General features: G+C 38.1%; 1 protein-coding gene across 7 annotated transcripts in view; it reads left to right on the plus strand.

The window, feature by feature from the left end:
* L3MBTL3 (L3MBTL histone methyl-lysine binding protein 3) overlaps window positions 1-22,821 on the plus strand; it is a 111,418-nt gene that overhangs the window by 27,377 nt on the left and 61,220 nt on the right. For 4 of the 7 annotated variants that reach the window (XM_061130567.1, XM_061130569.1, XM_061130568.1 and 1 more), the window contains 10 exons: window positions 2,604-2,715; window positions 3,088-3,162; window positions 4,623-4,782; window positions 5,935-6,067; window positions 7,748-7,832; window positions 9,435-9,526; window positions 11,583-11,687; window positions 13,035-13,170; window positions 16,999-17,090; window positions 19,531-19,682. In XM_061130567.1, coding sequence (XP_060986550.1) covers window positions 2,604-2,715; window positions 3,088-3,162; window positions 4,623-4,782; window positions 5,935-6,067; window positions 7,748-7,832; window positions 9,435-9,526; window positions 11,583-11,687; window positions 13,035-13,170; window positions 16,999-17,090; window positions 19,531-19,682 — 1,142 coding nt within the window. The remainder of the gene's footprint in view (window positions 1-2,603; window positions 2,716-3,087; window positions 3,163-4,622; window positions 4,783-5,934; window positions 6,068-7,747; window positions 7,833-9,434; window positions 9,527-11,582; window positions 11,688-13,034; window positions 13,171-16,998; window positions 17,091-19,530; window positions 19,683-22,821) is intronic. The other 3 variants (XM_061130570.1, XM_061130573.1, XM_061130572.1) reach the window with 3 other exon arrangements.

Here is a 22,821-nt window from a genome sequence, read left to right on the forward strand (position 1 = left end):
ATACATACAATGACAGGGAAATTTGCATTTCCCTGATGATTAGCAATGTTGAGCATCTTTTTATGTGTCTATTGGCCATTCTTATGTCTTTTCTGGAAAATGTCTATTATGTTCTTCTGCTCATTTTTTAATTGGGCTGTTTGTTTTTTGGTGTTGAGTTGTATGAGCTGTTTAGGTACATGGATGTTAACCCCTATTGGTCATATCACTTGCAGATATTTTCTCCCATTCAGTAGGTTATCTTTTTCTTTTGTCGATGATTACTTTTGCTGTGTAAAGCTTTTACATTTAAATAGGTGCCCCCCTTTGGGCTTTTATTTCCTTTGTGTTAGGAGATAGATCCCCCCAAAATACTCCTATAATTTATGTCAGATAGTGTTCTGCCTGTTTTCCTTTAGGAGTTCTGTTTTGTTTTGTTTTTTCCCCAGCGTTATAGGATGCCTTTAAACTTAATGAATCCTACCCACAGATAAATCAGTGTCTGCCCTTAACCGTAATTTTGCATTTATTTCATGTGATTTATCAACCTCTGAAGTCCATCCATGGGTCCCCGGCTTACAGGAGTTAACTGTTCCTAAGTGCATTGCATCTTTACTGTGTGGCTTAGACTGTAGGTCAGTTACTGGCAGTGACTATTAAAAGGAAAAGATAACTGTAATTAAATGTTGTTCTGTGGGAATATTATCTTTTAACTTTAAAAGTGAGTCTAAAACTCCCAGGCATCACGGGTGTGAATTTTGATTTGAAGATTCCATTCAGCTGCGCTCTCTTTCTCAGTGTTTGAAACACCAGGGTGTAATTTAGCAGCAGTCTGGAAATTTGAACCACAGAAGACTTTCTGTGCAATGTAAATGTTTTGTACTGTTCCCCACATTTTGTATTAATATTTGTCAAAAAGCTTAAATTAACATCATCATGTAATAAAAGTAAACTTACTTACCTGGACGAATGCCAGTTTTAAAAAAATTCCATTCAGAATTGATTTTCTACCATCATTTTTAATGTCATTAATTAATAATCATGATGGCTTGACTTTTCTACTCTTGCCCAGTAGATGGTACTATCAGCTTTATTTTCAAATATTCTGGTTTCAGAGTTGATCATTTAAAACTTTATTTTTTCCCAACGAGTGAAGTTATTTTTAGCTCTTTCCTTCCCAATTGACTTTTTACCACCTCTTAAACTGACATTTTTTAGGTGAATCCACAGGTTTAGTATATACATGCTACCTGGGAACTTGTATCTGAAATATATAATAGGGAGAAAACATTTTCACTTTCCATAACTATGTCACTTGTTCTGCTTGAAGGCTTTTAATAATTGTGGACCACGTGCAGAAAATTGTTTAAGGTGTTGTTTTCACCTGGTGGAAAGAATAATTAGTTGTAAATATGGCTGAAGATTTTTCTGACTTGCAGCCTGAATCTAGTTTGGTAAAATTAATCATTCTGTTGGCATGCTGACCAAAATAGATTTTTAGATTGGAAAATAGAAGGCCTCATTTTAAATACTGCATATTTGCATGTTCATATATATTTCTGGGAGTGATCTAAAAACTTTAAGCCAATGTTTTATGATCCTTTTGAATTTTGAGCTTTCTAGCTCTTTGTCCCCTGGTGAAATTAGTGAATCTCTTATGTCATTCTGTTTTATGGGAAAACAGAAGGAATACAGAATAACTTTGACTCTCATGAATGTGACAGTCAACCTAGCTGTTTCAAAGAGGATGGGGCCCCTGCACACAGGTAGTGGTTAAAAGCCTTCAACACATTATGCCCAGTATGATTCAACATAGTATGCCCAGGAGATTGCAGAAGAATATTTGGTTTGAGGCTTGCCATGAGATGAGGTGAGAGGAAACTTTCAATATTTGGGGTCCAGAATACCCATGAAATCAAAATGCCCTTATTTTTAGTGGTAAACTTGGCCTGAGGCTAGTAGGCTTGTTCAGATCTCTCAGATATTACCAGTTGTTTGGGAGGACTAGAAGTGAATGACTATAATGGAGAATTCTAAAGAGCAGTGAAAGAAAGAGGAAATATAGAGCCTGGGGTGGGGGGGTGGGGGGGCGGGGCGGGCCATGACTCATGCTTCAGCCTTCCTTCGTCACATCTTGGAATATGGAGATTGGATGTACAAGTCAGAATTTCTAAAATGGTAATTTTTCCTGCTCTTTGAACTAGGTGAACTTGGGTGAGACAAATTGATTCCTGGGAAAACAGTAATTTTGCTTTTACTAACTTTAATCATTAAATAAACAGTAATATGAAATGTGAAAAAAAACCTTAGCAAAAAAAAAAATAGTATTTGAAATTACGAGCCATATAAGTGAGCTGACAACTCCACGGGACAGTGCAAAGGTGGTGGGTTGTGTTGTTAAGTGCTTTGCCGCTTTTTTCTGTTCCCTCTTCCCGAAATTTCAGATTTGTTAGATGCAAAGGTTTTCATAGTGGTAGTGAGTTTATCTGGATATAATTGGGGCTTATCTGAATGTAACTGTTGAAATTAACTCTTTAAAATGTAGACTCTATGTGCCAGCCTTTTAAATGGTGACAGTTCTGAGCACTTTTATAAATTTTGCCTCTTTCTTCTGTTGCTGCTAGTTCCGTGTAAATGAGTTTGGAGCCCTGGAAGTTATTACAGATGAGAGTGAGATGGAAAATGTTAAAAAAGCAACGGCAACTACAACTTGGATGGTACCAACTGCTCAAGAAGGTAAGAATGGGTCATCTGCATTGTCTTCTTTTTTTTTTTTTGAGAGTTTTTAATGTAAGACTATCTAAGGTTTTATAATAGGCTGGAACTTTGAAAATCCTGGGTGATCTTCATGTCACATATTCTTAGGTAAATTTCTGTGATGAAACTGATGTGGAACCAGCTTTAATATTTTTGAAGTAACTGTAAAGTGTCTTCTTTCCTCAAGCCAGATCTGTCATAGTGCAAGGTTAATTGAAAATTACCAAGTAAATTCATGTTGAAATAGCCTACCCAGGTGATTTAGCCAAAAGCCTGCCACTTTTTTCTCATCTGCTCCGATGGTTGTAACTAACACCTATATGCTGATGACTCCTAAATCTATATCTCCAGCCCCGACCTCTCCCCCGAGCTCCAGGCCCGTATTTCCACCTGCCTACTGGACATCTCCACCTGGATGTCCCACAGGTACCTCAAACTCCACATGTCTAAAATGCGATTCATTTTCTATTTCTTTCTTCCCTCCCCCAACCTGCTTTTTCTTCTGTAGCCCGTAATATCAGTTGATGGTAGCACCATCCATCCAGTGGACAAGCAAGAAATCTAGGAGTCATCCTGAATTTGGTCTCTCCCAGCCCCATAGCCTGTTACTGAATCCTCTTGGTTTTTGTTTCCTAAATATGTCTCAGATCTGGCCTTTTCTGCTTATTATCACTGCTGCTGTCTTAATTTAGGCCCTTATCGCCTCTCACCTGAACACTACAGACGCCTCTTAAAGAATCCCTTTGCTTCTGATCTCCCCCAGTTTACCCAGCACACTGAAGTCAGAGGAACTGATGTAGATTGCTTATCTGACACTTCACCAACTTCTTGTTGTCTCTTTAGCAAAACATACAAAGATCTGGGTGACCCGCACCCACCTGCTTGCTTTTGTCTCTTTGCTGTCTGTTCTGTCTCTGTAGGCTGTGTTCTGGCAGGGCCAGCAGCACGGGGTACAGAGAATTCTCCCAGGACTGTGTGGTTTCATGCTTTCTTGCCTTTGCTCACACTGTTTCTTCTGGCCAGGATGCTGTTTCTCTCTTTGTCCAGTTGGTAAATTCCTCTTTGGCCTTCAAAACCCTATTGAGGCTTTCTATCAGAAAATCTCTTCTCGAACTACCCACTGCCCCCCTCCCACCACGCCCCACCACCACCCCGGGCTGGATGAGTCACTTCTTCCTCTGCACTGCTTCTGAAACTTGTTCATGCTTCAATTATTGCATGTATCACATTTTATTATAAACATTGGTTTTCTTGCCTGTCTTCTCTTCTAGACTGTGAGCTCTCTTGGGCAAGGTCTGTACTGTCATTATCAGTGTCTAGCATAAATGGGTGCCTAATAAGTGTTTGCTGAATGAATGATTAGCCTAATGATTCAGACGAAAGGGAATGTGGACTCCTAGACAATATGGATAATTATGATTCAGGAGATCTGCTACATTAAAAGTAAAATGGAAAGATATTGATTCAGCCCATTAACTAAAAGAGTCACTCATCAAAAACATTATATAACATAGATAACTCTTTTTAAATTTTGTCAAAAAGGTAACAGCTGTAAAGGATTCTACAGATGGACAATTTCATCTTCTGAATTTAGTGACTAATGAAATTTTCTTCATTTTACTTTGAACTCTGTAGAAAAGGCATTAGACAAGCTTTTGCTTGTCTTTTCTACAGATGTTTTTGTTATGTAAATGATTTGAGTGATCCTGGTCAAGCCCATCCTCCTCTCCATCCCAAAGGAATGATCAATGTTCCTTCATTCATTCAGCAAACATTATCCTTTTTATTGTGTTGCTAACAAAATTATTAGAAGAAAAAGTTTAAATGTATTCCACCACTATTTCTATCATGGTTTTAAGTTTTTTCCCCTTCTTTTCATCTTCTAGTCTTTTCTGAGAAGACTGGAATGCCTTTCAGGTTGAAGGATCCAGTGAAAGTAGAAGGGCTTCAATTCTGTGAGAACTGTTGTCAGTACGGCAACGGAGATGAGTGTCTTTCTGGAGGAAACTACTGCAGCCAGAATTGTGCTCGACATATCAAAGACAAGTAGGTTTTTGCCCACATTCCATTGATAAAATGAGTTTTAGAGTCCAGCGGCCTGGTGCTTGGAAATAGAGACGTTTAGTGTTCTCTGACGTCTCTCATCCAAATGCCTCCCCCCCCACTCCACCCCACCCCTCAAGACTTCCCCTTTGGAGGCACGTGGACCCTAATCCCACTACTGGACCAGGCGGTTTCGGTCTGAGTTCAGTTACGCTGTTCATGTCCTACCTGAAATACAATCTTGGCCTCTTTCTTTAGTCTTTTGTTTACGTTAATTTGCTCCCCAGCCAAGAGTATTTAGATCTCTTTGGGCTACATACACATTTTAGTGATACTGATGCTTGTGAAAATGCACTTGGGTTTAAATTTTGGGAATTCTTTGGTAATTCAGCTAAAACTCCATGAATGGAGTACAGCTGCCCCTGACTGAGCATCCACGGAATGGCGATAGTGAGGAGTCTTGTAATTGTGCATCTGTGGTTCTAAGGACAGACTGAGGATTCTGAGACAGGGCCATCAGCTGTGACTGATGGTGGTGTGATTGCCTTGGGGGACCCTGATGAGGTCAGCTTATCACTAACAAGGTGTATTTCCTGTATATACTTGTGTATTGCAAATAAATGACTTGGTATTTATGTTCTAGTGGAGTTTCCCAAGTATTTAATCAGCACAGGCTGGGGAATTGTCTGTTTTTGTTGGCCATCTGGTATTTTACCAAATTACATTTGGCCTTTTTTGATTGAACTTGGCATTCTCAATAATTGCTAGATAGTTGCTTTAAAATTGCCACCAAAGACTAGGATAGCTGCAAATAGTCAATTCTTTTATTAGTATGGATGGTAGCTGTGAAAAACCAGTAATTTTAAACTTGTTAGAACCTGTTTCACGTGTAGGACTGGTGCCCTTTTAAAGTTTTATCATTAATTACATAATTATAGTAAATAATCATATAAATTAATATGTAAGCTAATTTCCACTTTCTAACTTGACAGTGTCATGATTTTGGTCTGAAGTGTCTCTTATCTATGATATTCTAATACATACACATTTCTCCTCCTGGTTAAATATTTTTAAAAGGTTTTTGCCTTGCTAATCAACATGCAAATATTTGATGGGTATTGTTTCCTAGTCACTGTTTTGGGTTTATAAATTCAGCAGAGATCAGAAGGAAGAAAGGGACATGGGAGAAGACAACGAGGAAGAAGATTCTAAGTGTAGTAGGAAGAAGAAGCCAAAGTTATCTCTGAAAGCTGACTCCAAGGAGGAAGAAGAGCGAGATGACGAGATGGTCAGTACCCCCAGGGCTGCTCCTTCCGCAGGGTTTCAGTGCTGCTTCTGTGACCTTGTTTTGCCATCAGCAGCGTGCCCACCGACCCTCTGTGTGTGTCCCTGTCCTCATCTCAAGATGAGAACAATAAATGGTATAGTGCCCCTCCCTCAGGGTGAGGAAGTAGGAAGTCCTGAAATTTATTGCTGGAGTGACAGAGTCAATGGCAGCACCTTCAGTTATGCAAATTAACTTTAAATTCTTCTTGACAGCAAAATGCCAATCTTATTTTGGTAAATTGCAGACAGATCTTATAATACTATGCGAGTAGGTAGAAAATGGCAGATAAATGTCAGATATATCTAGGGAAAACTAATTCAAAATATGCTAATTAAAATATAAACATCTCATCTCTAAAGTATTTATTAGTAACTCTATATGAAAGGACAACTTTGAAGTCTCAAAGCATTTTCCTTAAGATCAATATTGAGCAAAGATTATTGGTTAGTCACTGTTTTAGGAGCTGGGAATGCAGGGTTGAATAAGATAGCAGAAGGACAGGATCTTTTTTCTCAGGGTCATATAGTAAACCACTAGGGGACATATCAGCCTGTGATAAGCGCTATGATGAGAAGTACAATAGAGCATTGAGATAATCTTAACTGCTTTAAGCTGGGTTATCAGGAGGCCTTCCAGGGAGGGTGGCTTGGACAGTATGATCTGAATAAGGAGGCTGATGTAAAGTTGGCAGGAAGGAGCTCTTCAGGGCAGTGGAATTGTTTGGGGAAAAGACCGTAAGGTAAAAACATGTGTAGCATGCTTTGTTTAAGGAAACAAAGAAGACAAGGCTGCTGAGCGTTGAAGGCTAGAGAAGAGTGGAGTAAGGTGAGGCTGGTGAGATGTGCGCAGCCCAGGGCTTTATGGTAAACCAGGGTCATGGGTTGTCACTTTACTCTGGGTGTGCTGGGAAGCCATTGGAGAGCAGAGGGCAAGGGGGATCCTTTGATATGATGAGTGTTTTAAAATGATCACTCTAGCTTTGACATGTGAGAACAGAGTAGAATCAGGGAAACCAGCCAGAAGCTTATTGTAGTAGACTAAGAGGGCTAAGACTAGGTAGAGTAAGTAGACTAAGTTTAAGACAGAAGGCAGTGGTTTTGAGAAAGATGCTAAAGGCAGAGTTGGCAGCGTATGTGAGGGAGAGAGAAGAATGAGAGAGAACTCCTTGCTTTTTGGCTTGAACTGGGTAATCGTACCGTTTCTTGAGGATGGGAAGGCCAGAGTGGAGTATAGATAGAACTTACAGTACTTTGGCCATCATGCGTTTGAGATGCTTATTAGATGTCCAAGCGGATTAGATGGCAGGAGATGTCAGCAAAGGGACCAAGAAAGAGGGAGGTGAGGTACCAGGGGAGCCAGACCAGAGCGGTCAAGGAGCTGAAAGAAGAAAGCGTTTCAAGGAGGTGGGAACAGGATCTGTGCTATACCAGAGTGTGATTCTTGGAAATGTTCTCATTTTGTAAGGACCTCAGGCCAAGAGCAACAGAGTTCTCAAGTGACCTATATTCTTACTTTCTTTCAAAGTTATGAAGTGAAACTGAAGAACAGTGCAAAAAAATGCTTTCTGACAGCTCTCTAACTTTTCATTGATGCCAATTTCATGAACTTTTGAAAATCATAAACTTTTCTGCCTTATTATAGGAAAACAAACAAGATGGGAGAATCCTGAGGGGTTCGCAGAGAGCCCGAAGGAAAAGGCGAGGTGATTCGGCTGTATTAAAGCAGGGTGAGTTGATGAAAGGAAGCTTTACTTGTAATTTTATGAAGTTGAAAATATTTCACAGGCAGACATTTTAGTCCTAATTGTAATGCACACTATGGCAGTTAAAGGATCGTTTGGGGATTTTCTTTGATTAAATTGTGTCAATAAAAGTTGGAGTTTAGAAGAAGTAGAAAAGGGCGAGGGGAAAGTGGAAATTAGCAAGTTTCAAGCAGTGTCAGGGAAAACTTGAGATCATTTTCTGTTATTTATTTTTCCATCAAATAGGTTTCTTTTACTTCTGTGCTTTGACTAAAACCTCTGGTCTTACTCATTTCATAAAATTTTAGATTTTTTTTTTTTTTTTTTATGTTTTCTCTCAACCATAACTTCATGACCTGGTACCCTTTTTTCCTTTGTTTATTTCTCGAGGAATACTTTATTCTCTGAGGAATCTAGCACTTAGGCCCTGCCCTTCAGTACCTGGTAGGTTAACTCGCGGCCTCATTCATCCCGGACCTTGGGCTGTCTCCCCAGAAGCGTCTGTGTGCCCCGCTAGGCTGTGTTGAAGGACCGGCCAGGTCTGCCCGCCTGTCTCCATGTTAGGTCTCTGCACTCTGCACAGTCCCGTCCTGACCTGCCAGTCACATTGTCCCGTGAATCAGGGCCTGAACCCAGTGCTTCTCTTCAGGGCTGAACCACACTCCTCCTTGTTTGTCTCTTAAAAACACTTTGAGATGTTTCTACCTGCATCAGGCACACAGCGTCACTTTTACATTTGATGGCCTTCTGTATTTCATCACTGACATTAAAGGAAGTAAATTCTCAGTTACTCTGCACTCTGCCTCAAAAATGTCTTTGTCCTGTCTGTCCCTTCCCCTTCATTTCTTCTCTCGGGGCTCTGGCCCTTCAGCGGCCTTGTTGCTTCAGTCATTTCCCTCTCTTATGTCTTCCGTTTTCTTCCTCTTCATGAACTTTGTCATTGCCTGTTCTAAGTTCATCTGCAAATATCTTTCCCTCAATTTTAAAGCCCATCAAGCCTGACATTATATATCCCTTCTTCATTTTCATTTTTTTGTTAAATTAACCCCAAATAAAATTGCTGTAGACTCCGTATCTTTATCATTTATGTGTTCTTTTGCAACTTAAAATTTGGCCTTGGGTGCACTGATTTTTTTTTTTTCCCTCTTTTTCCAAGTTAGCAGCCAGTACCAAAGTTACTCTGTGCACTGACCTTTTCTCAGTTCTTAGCTTCTCGATTCATTAGGAAGAAACTTTGGAGCATCCTGCTTCTAGACACTCTCACTTGCTGAGCTTCCATGATTCTGGTCTATCTTGGATTCCTCCTACATCTCCATCATTTACTTTAAGTAAAGTACTTTAAGTTCTTAAAAGTACTTTAAGTTCTTCTGTTCCTTTCTTCTGCACTCATTCCTGGATATACACATAGTTTACTTTTTAGCTCTCATTGCTTCAGAAGAGGAGTCAGGAAAAGAAACAGAAATCTCAGCCGTGGAAGTAAGAGAAGAGCCAGGCTCGGGGGTAGCTGGGGAAGCGAGAGTTCACAGTAGGTGTTCTGCTCTTATTTCCTAGCTTTGGAAGTTCTATCAGGTCTCGCTTGCCTTCCAGGTTTGCCTCCTAAAGGGAAGAAGGCGTGGTGCTGGGCCTCCTACTTGGAAGAGGAGAAGGCTGTGGCTGTGCCGGCAAAGCTGTTCAAGGAGGTACAGACCCTTCTAGAAGGCATTGTGCATGAGGGCAAAGGGGCTGCAATGCTGGTCTGGAATTAGTATTGCTGTTTCTACTACCTGTCTAGGAAATGTGACTTGGGATAATTTTTCAAACACACTGTTTTTCATGTGTGGAGGGGGACCTCTAAGGGTAACTGTCATCATATATGCATACCTAAGGGCCACATGCATGGGCACACAGCACACATACAAATACACGCATACACACAGATGCTGTTTTCTGTCAACATGTTAGGCTTTCATGCATTGACTTGAAGAAGGATGCTTCTATTACTACTGAAAAACTAGTAGATAAAGGAAAACTAGCACAAAATGTCATGGCTTTGGGAGAATAAAAATGAGTTAGTAAGGTTTGCATGATAGAACATCAAAAAACAGATTGTTATAGTAACTCTAGTAAAAATATTTTATCAGAAGTGAGTGAAGATCAGTAAAAGTAGTTCTGAGTAGGAACTGCTGTCGCTGGGCTAAACCAGGGATCAGCGAACTTTTTCCGTAAAGGGCAAGAGAAAATCTTGTAGGCTTGATGGGTATATGGTCTCATTTGTAACAGCTTAACTCTGTTCTTGTAATGAAAGCAGCCACAGGCAATGTATAAATGAATGAACGTGGCTGATATTCCAGTAAAATTTAATTGACAAAAACAGTGGTCGGCTGGTTGTGTCCCAGAGATCATAGTTCACTGACCCTTGATTTAAATGATTTAATTATATGTCACATGGTATATAATAAATCTGCCATCAATACTTTGTTACATACATATTAACACACCATTTCTGAGAAGTGGTGAATATTCAATAACAATTTTTTTTTGAAAAGTGGTGAATAGTAAATGTTGGGATGATTACATTTACATTAAGACTATTTAATTCAGATATAATAGCAATTGCATATGACTTGTTCCGTATAATTATTTTTCACAACTTTGGTCCTTTGCATAATACACTTTTTTGTACTTTTAAACAGTTTAAATACAGTTAATTATTTGAATCAGCAGTACATTCATATGATTCATAATATGAAAGTGCTATAAGAAAATTACATGAATATATAGGCAAATCTTCCCCCTGCCTTAAACCACATGATGACATATGTCACATACTGTTTTGAACTTTGCTTTTTTGTCTGAGTTTGGAGATTATTCCATCTCAGTTCATTTACCCACTTCATCAGTCTTTTATACTCAAACACAGTATTTCATCTTATGTTTGTTCCATAATAATATAAACTGGTCCATACTGTGGTTGACATAAATGTCATATATGTATGTCATATATATATCACATGAGTGTTATACACACACGTGTCAGGCAGTAGAGACCAGCTTAAGTTATTATGAGACAGACATAAGATGAAACACTGTATGTATATATGGGCTGCGACCACGCTCAGTCATGTCCGACTCTTTGCAACACCATAGCCTGTAGCCTGCCAGGCTCCTTTGTCCATGGAATTTTCCAGGCAAAAATATTGAAGTGGGTTGTCATTTCCTTGTTCACTATGTGGAATATATAATATATATACATGAGCCTTTTGCTAAGTAAATGCTTTAGTGAATAGCCTCATACATTGTTCATTTTGCATATATGTGGCTAACTCTGTTGGGTAATTTCCTAGGATTAAAATTGCTGAGTCAGAGAGAATGTTCTTTTTTATAGATCTCAGGAGATTGCTAGAGATTGTACAAACTTATATCCCTATTAGCAATGTATTTATACATCTCTTTCCCTAGAGCTTTGCTAGTGTACTGTAACCAAACTTTTTGATCTTTATCAGTCTGATAGGTGGAATCTATTTTACTGTAATTTTACTTTGTATGATTCTTATGGGGGAGGTTGACCATCTTTTCGAATATGTAAAGCATTTGAATTTCCTTTTCTGTCACCTCTTTGCGTTGTCCGTTTTCACATGAGATGATTCGGTGATCCATTTTTTTTTTTCCTGCATTTTTAGGAGCTGTTTGTGATTTGGTTATATAGTCTTAAGAATGACTATCACTCACTAAAACTGCTGTCATTTTACATTTTAGTATCAGTCTTTTCCATATAACAAAAATGGGTTTAAAGTTGGCATGAAACTAGAAGGCGTGGACCCTGAACATCAGTCTGTGTATTGCGTCCTCACTGTGGCGGAGGTAAGCTTTGCCTCATCTTTGTTTTTAAAATAAAATAGTGACTGTAGGGTTTTAATAATGGGGAAAGATGCCATTTGTTGACACTTCCTTTATGCCAGGCACAGTACTTAGTGTTTTGTAAACTCCCTCATTTAATCTTTGCAAGAGCCCTTTTTCTTCCCTGTTCTATAGATGAAGGGACTAAGGCTCAGAGAGGTTAAGTGAGGTATACAAGGTCACACAGCTTCAAAGCAGTGGAACCATGATTTGACCCTGGTTCATTTGACACCATAGCCTTTGCCATACCATGCTCCTTAACATAAGAGACAGACCAACAGATATTTGTATTATTTTTAGTATTTCAAGGTATCTCTGAAGTTTTTCAGGAAAAAATGTCCAAGTCAATTATGTGTATCTTAGTATAATATATTACTGAGAACTCTTCAGAACTTTTTTTTTTCCTTTATGTGTTTGACTCCTTGTTCTCTCCCTTGAGTTGGGGGAGGTATCTTTTAAAATTTTCCTCAAAGAATCAGATGATCTTGTGTATTAGTTTTGCTTATAGTTTTCCTTCAGTGACTTAGTGTTCTTATAAGAAGTTTGTCCTTTGTTTATAAGAAAGTTTATATGTTCTTTGTTTATAAGAAAGTTTATAAGTTCTTTGTTTATAAGTGGTCTTATACCCATCTGCTGTGCTAATGGGAAGAAGATTGAGAGGCTGAACTTTTGCCAGCCTAGTGCCAAGCATGACCTGGCAGAGGCTCCATAGACCCACGTGACTTTTTAACTTAGAACTCCCCCAAGTGCCGCCCTCATTTAAGCAGATGGTGACCTCAGTGTTGGGCATGGGTTACATAGAGTGAGTTCTCACCACGTTCCGGGGATCCTGTTTCATCTAAGTATGAACTGGGGAGGCTCTTCTTTCTCCCGGCTCTGCTGCTGGTGGAAAGGAGACTGTTGCCTGCTCCCCGTGTCTGCACGTGTCTGGCCAGATATTGCTGTGTGGAGCTTTGTAAAGGATGAAGAGCCAGCCCTGAGCCAGTGCACGATAGGGCACCCATGCTGGGCTGTGCGGGAGCTCTGCGCCCTGTGCGTGTACAACGCAGGGGATAAAGAGGGGGACTTGTCTATGTGGAGAATTATTCGTCACCCAGATCCCTGTGCTTCTAATGGAGCTAGGGATGAGGCCAGAACCCCTAGCTCAGCTCTTCCCAAAGAAATAACGTTTGCCTTTAGATTTTGTTATTTGTTCACTTGTTTTTGTGGCTGTTAACAATGGTGCTTTAATATAATCCATATCATACTTGAGGTCCATGTTAATTTATTTTTATACATGTGCACAAATATTCTGTTCTTTGCCTATTACAGGTTTGTGGATACAGGATAAAGCTGCACTTTGATGGATACTCTGATTGTTACGACTTCTGGGTAAATGCCGATGCTCTGGATATCCACCCAGTTGGGTGGTGTGAGAAAACTGGCCATAAACTCCATCCTCCAAAAGGTATTGTCACTTTTTAATTTCATATTTTATATTCTGAAAACACTTACTTTCTTATATTGTAATTTAGATTTTTGAGAATTCTGACTTTGTGGTTATTCAGGTGGGCCGAAATTTAAGCTTATTGTTCATGATGAGAAATGTTTATTAATCAGGTGGGCCCAAGTTTAAGCTTATTGTTCATGATGAAAGATGTTTTCTAAAGTGAAAGAAATTTAAAAAATAGAACCCTACTTAAGAGAATAAACTATGTCCATGTACTTATTTGCATGTCACATAACATTTGTTTGATACTTTGACTATAAATTTTAGCTACAAATTTCTATCTCATACATACACACACACACACACACACACACACAACACATACACTCATACTGTCTTGAAATAACTGGTTGCAAAATTATTTATAATCTGTTTACATAATTAAGTGTGTTTACTGACATTTCAGTAAGTAAAAAACCTTGAGAAATTATGCTTTGAACTTATCTTAATATTTTTTTTTTTTTGTAGTCTGGGGCATTTATTTTTTAAGTTTTCTTTTTTTTTTTTTATTAGTTGGAGGCTAATTACTTCACAACATTTCAGTGGGTTTTGTCATACATTGATATGAATCAGCCATAGATTTACAGTATTCCCCATCGCGATCCCCGCTCCCACCTCCCTCTCCACCCGATTCCTTTCGGTCCTCCCAGTGCACCAGGCCCGAGCACTTGTCTCATGCATCCCACCTGGGCTGGTGATCTGTTTCACCATAAATAGTATACATGCTGTTCTTTTGAAATATCCCACCCTCACCTTCTCCCACAGAGTTCAAAAGTCTGTTCTGTATTTCTGTGTCTCTTTTTCTGTTTTGCATATAGGGTTATCGTTACCATCTTTCTAAATTCCATATATATGTGTTAGTATGCTGTAATGTTCTTTATCTTTCTGGCTTACTTCACTCTGTATAAGGGGCTCCAGTTTCATCCATCTCATTAGGACTGATTCAAATGAATTCTTTTTAACGGCTGAGTAATATTCCATGGTGTATATGTACCACAGCTTCCTTATCCATTCATCTGCTGATGGGCATCTAGGTTGCTTCCATGTCCTGGCTATTATAAACAGTGCTGCGATGAACATTGGGGTGCACGTGTCTCTTTCAGATCTGGTTTCCTCAGTGTGTATGCCCAGAAGTGGGATTGCTGGGTCATATGGCAGTTCTATTTCCAGTTTTTTAAGAAATCTCCACACTGTTTTCCATAGCGGCTGTACTAGTTTGCATTCCCACCAACAGTGTAAGAGGGTTCCCTTTTCTCCACACCCTCTCCAGCATTTATTGCTTGTAGACTTTTGGATAGCAGCCATCCTGACTGGCATGTAATGGTACCTCATTGTGGTTTTGATTTGCATTTCTCTAATAATGAGTGATGTTGAGCATCTTTTCATGTGCTTGTTAGCCATCTGTATGTCTTCTTTGGAGAAATGTCTGTTTAGTTCTTTGGCCCATTTTTTGATTGGGTCATTTATTTTTCTGGAATTGAGCTGCAGGAGTTGCTTGTATGTTTTTGAGATTAATCCTTTGTCTGTTTCTTCATTTGCTATTATTTTCTCCCAATCTGAGGGCTGTCTTTTCACCTTACTTATAGTTTCCTTTGTAGTACAAAAGCTTTTAAGTTTAATTAGGTCCCATTTGTTTAGTTTTGCTTTTATTTCCAATATTCTGGGAGGTGGGTCATAGAGGATCCTGCTGTGATTTATGTCGGAGAGTGTCTTGCCTGTGTTCTCCTCTAGGAGTTTTATAGTTTCTGGCCTTACATTTAGATCTTTAATCTAAAATACTTAGGAGTATATCTACCTAAAGAAACAAAAGACCTATACATAGAAAACTATAAAACACTGATGAAAGAAATCAAAGAGGACACAAACAGATGGAGAAACACCGTGTTCATGGATTGGAAGAATCAATATTGTCAAAATGGCTATTCTACCCAAAGCAATCTATAGATTCAATGCAATCCCTATCAAGCTACCAACGGTATTTTTCACAGAACTAGAACAAATAATTTCACAATTTGTATGGAAATACAAAAAACCTCGAATAGCCAAAGTAATCTTGAGAAAGAAGAATGGAACTGGAGGAATCAACCTGCCTGACTTAGACTCTACTACAAAGCCACAGTCATCAAGACAGTATGGTACTGGCACAAAGACAGAAATATAGATCAATGGAACAGAATAGAAAGCCCAGAGATAAATCCACGAACCTATGGACACCTTATCTTTGACAAAGGAGGCAAGGATATACAATGGAAAAAAAACAACCTCTTTAACAAGTGGTGCTGGGAAAACTGGTCAACCACTTGTAAAAGAATGAAACTAGAACACTTTCTAACACCATACACAAAAATAAACTCAAAATGGATTAAAGATCTAAATGTAAGACCTGAACTTATCTTAATATTTAAGAGATTGGAAAGGAGACTGTAACACTGAAAAGCAGTTTGGGTGAGGGCTGAACTGATAGTGATTACTCTTTTATTATTAATTTTTTATATTACAGTCTTCCAATGATTTTGCCTATTTCATGATTATGAAAGAGCCAAGAATAACAGATTGTATCTTTTTCAGTTCATCCCTAGGGTATTTAATAATATCTTACTTCCTTTCTTTTCATGTTGCGTTCAGTATTGTTTGCTTGATATGAAAGAATCAGGTTACCAGTCTGATATTTTTGGTCTGTCTCAGAATTATTGGGGCTTCCCTGGTGGCTTAGATGGTAAAGCGTCTGCCTGAAATGCGGGAGACCTGGGTTTGATCCCTGGGTTGGGAAGATCCCCTGGAGAAGGAAATGGCAACCCACTCCAGCACTCTTGCCTGGAAAATTCCATGGATGGAGGAGCCTGGCAGGCTACAGTCTATGGGATCACAAAGAGTTGGATGCAACTGAGCAACTTCACTGGCTACTACATCAGGATTATTGAGTTTTTTTTTTTTTTTAGTTGGGGGAAGGTGGGTTATTGGGTGTTAATGGACAAGCCATCTTTTGGTTTTAAGTGAAAAATTAATAGCAGAATGGTATTTTCAGATAACTGAAGGATTGAATAAAAACACCTAGAAAAGAGAAGGATGAAATAGAAAATCTGTAAGCCTTTATATAAATTGGCCTCATATGTGATGAATTGTTTTTGTTTTCACACCACCTTCTGGACTTTGATGGAAGTAGAAAAGAGAACCTGAGTAGATAAAATTAAATGCCCAATTTCCTTTTTTAAAGGAAATGTTGGCTTTACCAGTGTTGAACATGAAATGGTGAAAACTAAGGAAAGGACATTTCCATTATTATAGCTGGCCAACATGCTCACTTCATGAATCTTGAATTGTCATTCTTCTGGTGACAGGCCAGAAAGATTTTATCTCTTGTAGTACCATTTTTTCCAGCTTCCCACTGTTCCTACACGTTAGTCTCCCAAAATAGAATGAGTGAGGGAAAAACAGAGAACTCAACTACTGTAGCTCACTGCTAATGAATTCTACCTTAATACTGATAGAAATGGTCTGGTAATGAAAAGAAGTCCATCTGAGGACAGTGTGTATTTGCTTCCTCATACCTTTTCCTTTCATCCATTACCATTCATTCGGAATTGAGAAAATAATGCAATTAGTTGGAAATAAATACCCTGTGTATAAAAATCCTTAGATACTAATTATGAGTTAAATACTATCCATTTAAAAAAGTCACTTGATGGCTTGATTTTGGCATGTTGGACTTACAGATAAAAGTAAGAATGGAAAGCTAAGTATGAAATATTTTGGTATTTTACTGTTTCTTTATATGTGCGGACCTAGGCTATAAAGAAGAAGAATTTAACTGGCAGACCTATCTCAAGACATGCAAAGCTCAGGCTGCTCCCAAGTCATTATTTGAAAATCAGAATATAGTAAGTACCTCCAAGATACTTTTTCTTTCACAGGAAGTGGCTTTTGAGTGTTTCCTTGGATAAATTACAAGTGATAACAAGAAACTATAATCAATGTTATTGCTTTGGTAAATAAGGTGCTCTTAAGCTTTAAAATTAACTAAAAATTATCATGAATAAATATCTGTTTTTAACTATATCCTGGCTGTCATTTTTTAAAATTAAACAGTAAAAGGCAATATAGTATCAAACCTAGGTATACTTTACAATTAAGGTGCCTAAGCAAATTAAATTGACGGACATTTTATGGTTATGGTCACTTGATTTTAGGAGTGCTGTTCAGATAGGATTCCCATAGTGAGATGAATGTAACCCTATTTGAATTTGCATGCTAGAGACTATCATTTAAACCTTCTCTCCAGCTTCTGTCTCTGTTTTGCAGTGTTAACGGAAGCACAGTCCAGATGTGTTTGTATTTTCTAGTTCTTAAGCTATGGGCATCTCTGAGGAGGCCTGCTATGTTACAATGTTCTATCCTGATCAACTTCTGATCTAATTGTAAAGAATAGAGGACAAGCAGGTGGGAAGCCAGAATCCCGCCTTTACAGTTGATGAGAGCTCAGATGGAGTACATGTGTGGCCCATATCTGCTGACAAATGAGTCTCTTGATTCTGAGCCCTGGAGTTAGAGATTTACTGGTCCTTCCAACCTCACCACTCTAGCCCATGGGCACTGGACCAGGGCAGACTACCATCTTGCAGGACAGAGCTTGCACCTAAGGAGCAGAGTGGAAACTGTATGCCCTGTAGGCCAGCATAACGGTGTGACCACTTCCTCCTTCCAGATTCCCCAGTTAGGCGACAGTGGGTGAGAGTCTGGAGAGAGGCCATCATGTTACACTAGGGATTCCCTCCAGATATCAGGAAGAGAAACCCTTCTCACCTACCCTGCATGCTCTCTCCTTGGGAAATGACATCATCCAGGTGTTTTGAGGGCAACAAGTCTCATGGCTGAAACTTTCTCTAATCAAATTAAACATAGGCCAGCTTGAGTTAGAGAACTGGAGGGGGTGTGTGTGCATGTGCATGCATTTAGGTAATTAATAGAGATAATGAGCCAGATTATTATTTTTAAATAACTTAATTGAGAAGATAGCTTAATTGCTGAGATGTACATGCTGCATAGTCAGTCGGCATTCTCCTTCAAGATGAGGGAGGCCAGTCAGGTGGAAAACTCAGCGACCGGCTTGCTGTCACGGCTCCAAGTTTCCTAATCCTTGTCTGTTTCTCTGATGATGAGTTCAGGCAGGTATTTGAGCAGGTATTTGACCATCATCTTAAATTCTGTGCATTGCTAGCACAAAACTGAATCTTGGGCCATGTGTTTGGTATGTAATTAATTTTTGTATTTCTGGATTTCTCTAGCTCAGAATACTCAAATATTTATGGTCTGATACAGAAGTCCAGGGCTTAAATATATAGTAACTGTGTCTGTGTAGCATCAATGCCTGATCCTTCAACTCAGACAGGACTTCACTCTTCACATATTCAGATACATGCCTGTCCGCATTTTTGTAATGATAGCTGTATAATTATAGTAAAAAGAGAGCATCTATTTTGCTTAAAGTAATGAGAAGAGTGTCTATATGTTCAATCTGGACAGAAAGATTTTTTTCTGAAGGGCAGAAATGACGTGTAGTGTGTTGTGATTGATACTACTGATATCCAAGTACTTCTCTGAGGTTGGGATATTTTTCTTCATGAAATATTGTGAGGAATGTTTACATCCACAGCATTTCAAGTACTGAGTCTGACTGAATTTTTATTGTTTTTCATTTCATGTCCCAAATGGCCAGTAATTTGTGCATTTCCTTATATTACAAGCTAATTTGAATGGCTCTATGTATTAACAGCCAGCTCTTTGGGTGCTATTGTGAATAACATCTGTATTGTTGAATCAAAGTTGTAATAATTTCCAGCATTTCATATAGGAAGATGGCCTACTTTTAGTAGAGTACCCTTTCAAAAGATTTTTCAGAAGTGGGAGTGAATTTGTACTGACTTACACCCGTTTTTAACTTGATTATGTGTGTATTTTGTATGAAATAATTTTCACTGTTAAGTCTGTAATAAAGGAAGAGAGAAACTGAAAGTAAACTATACATAAAACTTGCCTAACTAGCATAGTTATCTAAAGTACCAAGACACATATTAAGTAAACTTTTCAAGGTTGTGGGTGTGTTAGCTTTAAAGGTCCAGATAATTAATTGGATGTAGCAATGGGGCATCTTTCTTATTGCCGCTTCTTGGAAAGCAACTCTGCTGCAAAACTGGTCCATGATTTTTAAATTATGTGAATACAGCTGATGGATGCCAGGATTTCAAGCGGGGGTACAGAGAGGGTACAGGTCCTTGCTGTTAAGTGTGTGCTTATCCCTAATTAAATCTGTATATTTCATAGACAGTGATCCCATCAGGCTTTCGAGTTGGAATGAAGCTTGAAGCTGTAGACAAAAAGAACCCTGCATTCATCTGTGTTGCTACGGTAACAGATATGGTGGACAATCGTTTCCTTGTACATTTTGACAACTGGGATGAGAGCTATGACTATTGGTGAGACATTTTTCATTGCTCTGTGCATTTTCTAACTGATGTTTATTCAAGTACTTATTTAAAACCAGTGATAATGCAAAGCCGATAACACAAATAACAGTATTCTGTCCTGCTCTTTCTCATTTCAGATTTTTAACTTTTTACTTGTTCCACATGGCACGTGTTTTTAAATAACATCCCTTAGTTCTACTTTGTGATTTGTATTTTAGTTGACTACCTCCTATGTAAGCACAATTCGTACCACACTCCCAAGAGACACTCACACATGAGTGCACACACAGCTTCACACTTCCCCCCTCATCTGGCGTGTCTTCTCTCATTTCTTAGGAAAATATTTTAATCTTTCTTTCATATTTTCATGCACAGTAGCTAATTTTACTCTTTATAATGACAATACAAATTATTAATTGAGGAATATTTTTTTAACCCTTAGGGGTTTTGGCTATATTATACATAAAGTGGTAAGAACAACATAATTATAAAATTATATGATCATGAAAAGATTATAGTAAAGCCATAAGATTTTGATTAGGCAGTTGAAATAATGATTTTTCATACCTAATTCATGTTCACTAATGAAACTGTAGTTTGCTGGTGAAAGGCATTTCTTCATGGTTTAGTTCCTTCTGGACAATACTTGCATTGAGAAGTGACAGTTATCTTTATAAAATATGGCTAATGTTGCAGTAGCAAATGGATGTTAATTTATATAAATGTAGCTCAGTTTTAGGAAAACTTGTTTCCTGACCTTTTTAGTGTGTGTATAGCTAAATATTCAGTAGAGCCATTAATAATTTCCATTACTTCTCGGATTGGATTCTTACACAGTCATCAGTTTTAACTTGCGTTGTTTTAAAACAGGAGAGACATTGAAAGCCATTTGCTGTTTAGACTTTTAAAAGATGAATTATAAAAATCTGAATTATATTTTACGTATGGTTTTCACAAAATTTTTTAAAGTAGTTCCATGATCACATCACATAGAATCAAGTACTTTTGAATATTATAGTAAGTTTTACCCAGCTTTTTTCTGCAAAGCATTATTTTCCTCATAGGATATCTTTTTATTCAGTTTGCAATCAAAAGTTTATTACTGAAATACAAACCATTTCAGGTGTATACAAATTTAGAACAGTAGAGTGACCTCCTGCAGGCATTGCCTACTGCAGCAGTTATCAATACACACCAGTCTTGTTTCCGGTGTTTTTCTGCTCTAAAATCCCAACTCCAGGACAGTTTTGAAGTAGATTTCCAGATTCCATAACATTTCATGTCTGAATATGTCTCTTCTAAAGGTAGAACTTCTTTTTCTTTTTTCAACTATATCTAAATAGCATCATGTCACTAACTTCTAAAACATTATCCCCCAACTGTCTTGGTTTATTAGCTTTTGGTCCAAATAGGGTGTGCATTTTATGATTGCTTTGATGTTTCTCTTGATCTCTTTTAATTTATAGTTTTCTATTCCTTCATCCTTTTCTTCCCCCTCTAACTTTTGTTTAACAAACTAGGTTGTTTGTCCTGTTGACTGTCCCATAGCCTGGATTTGCTGATTGAATCCTCATTGTATTGCTTACTGTGTTCTTCTCTTTCTCATATTTTCTGCAAACTGGTGGTTTTTGTTTCATTTAAAATTATCCGTACCTGTCTTGAATGAGTGAGTAGATGAGAAAACTGTGAATTTAGAGATATTGGAATCTGTCCTGGGTGGAACATATTTCTCTCCCTCCTGTGTTTGATGTGCTGTGTTGATGGCAGTACTAACATGACAATTGGGATCCAGTCCTTTTATTAATAATTATTAATTATTTATAATTATTAATTATTAATAATTATTTATTAGAATCTGTTGAAATGAGAGCTTTTTGCTTTTAAAGTTCTGATTGCTTCAGGGAGAATTTTTTAAAAACAGCTTTTGCCTGATTTAAACACAGTGGGTGGATGTTTCAGTTATTTTTGTGATCCTATAAGTATTATAGCTTTTAAAAGTGTAGGTTCCTTATTTGTCATAATATGTATTTCCTTTAAAAGCATTCATTCTTCTGGGGAAAAAAAAAGTAATGAGAAAGTCTAGCAGAATGTATTACATTTTTCTTTGATGCCAAATGCCTAGGAAATAGGAAGCATCCTGGTTTCTTATTAGAAAAAGCAGGGGGGAAAATTGATCTCTTTCAGCAATGATTTTGCTCTCTTATGAGCCCAACCAAATTATTTTTAGAATGGAATGTACTTTGAGGATAGACTTATACTTCTAACTATTGAAGTTACATTTTGTTAATTGTCAGAAAAAGAATAACCATGTGTTCTCTTCCTCGATATGCAATTAAGGCATATTGAAAATTACTTAAGTGCACTGGAATTTCTCCAGCCTTATTAAATATTATGTTCTTTGATCTTTGAATTTTGGAATGGTCTTTATCTGCATAAATTAGTTACTTAGGTATGTAATTGAGGTTACAAATTGGATTGCTTTCCCAATTTAAAATAGTTTGAAAATGAGATTTTTTTTTTTCCCTTTGAATTGGGCAGTGATCTTATCTCTTTTTACCTTAGTGCGAATTTGAAATTGTGCTTAAATGCGCATGTGCATGCATGCACTCTCACAAACACACATGTATTTGTGGTACTGCATGTTTAATTGCAGTAAAACATTTCTTCCTTTCAAAGAGAAATGCAATGTGGGATTTAAATTTATGTAGGGTTGTAGTAGTTTTTAATGAGAGCAAATAGTGTACGTATATTAGAATAAAAATTGGTTTACCTCTGGGTTTTCTCTCTGCTTTTGTTACTAGTAGCTGTATACTCATGTATACTAGTAGTATTCATTAAGAGGAATAGTAATTTTATGTGTCTCCCCAAATAATGTTGAAAAGTTTGCGTCATGTTGTCAGATTCTCAGAACAGTGTGTGTGTCATCAACCATTATATTTGAGAAACACCCCTTGATGGTGGTGGTGAACCACAGAGATGACGGGACCTAGGGACCCCTGCACTTCAGTCTTGAGAGGCTCCGCGTCTGGGAACAGAGAGAAACTTACCTCTGTCTTGGCTGCAGAGTGCGTGGTGGTTAGTACTTATTTATCAGAACTAGCTGCTTGCTGTCTGCATGGCCCGTGAAAGGAAGGACTAACTGACTCAC

This window comes from Dama dama, chromosome 26 (genome assembly GCF_033118175.1).
Source record: "Dama dama isolate Ldn47 chromosome 26, ASM3311817v1, whole genome shotgun sequence".
In the NCBI taxonomy this organism is placed as follows: domain Eukaryota; kingdom Metazoa; phylum Chordata; class Mammalia; order Artiodactyla; family Cervidae; genus Dama; species Dama dama.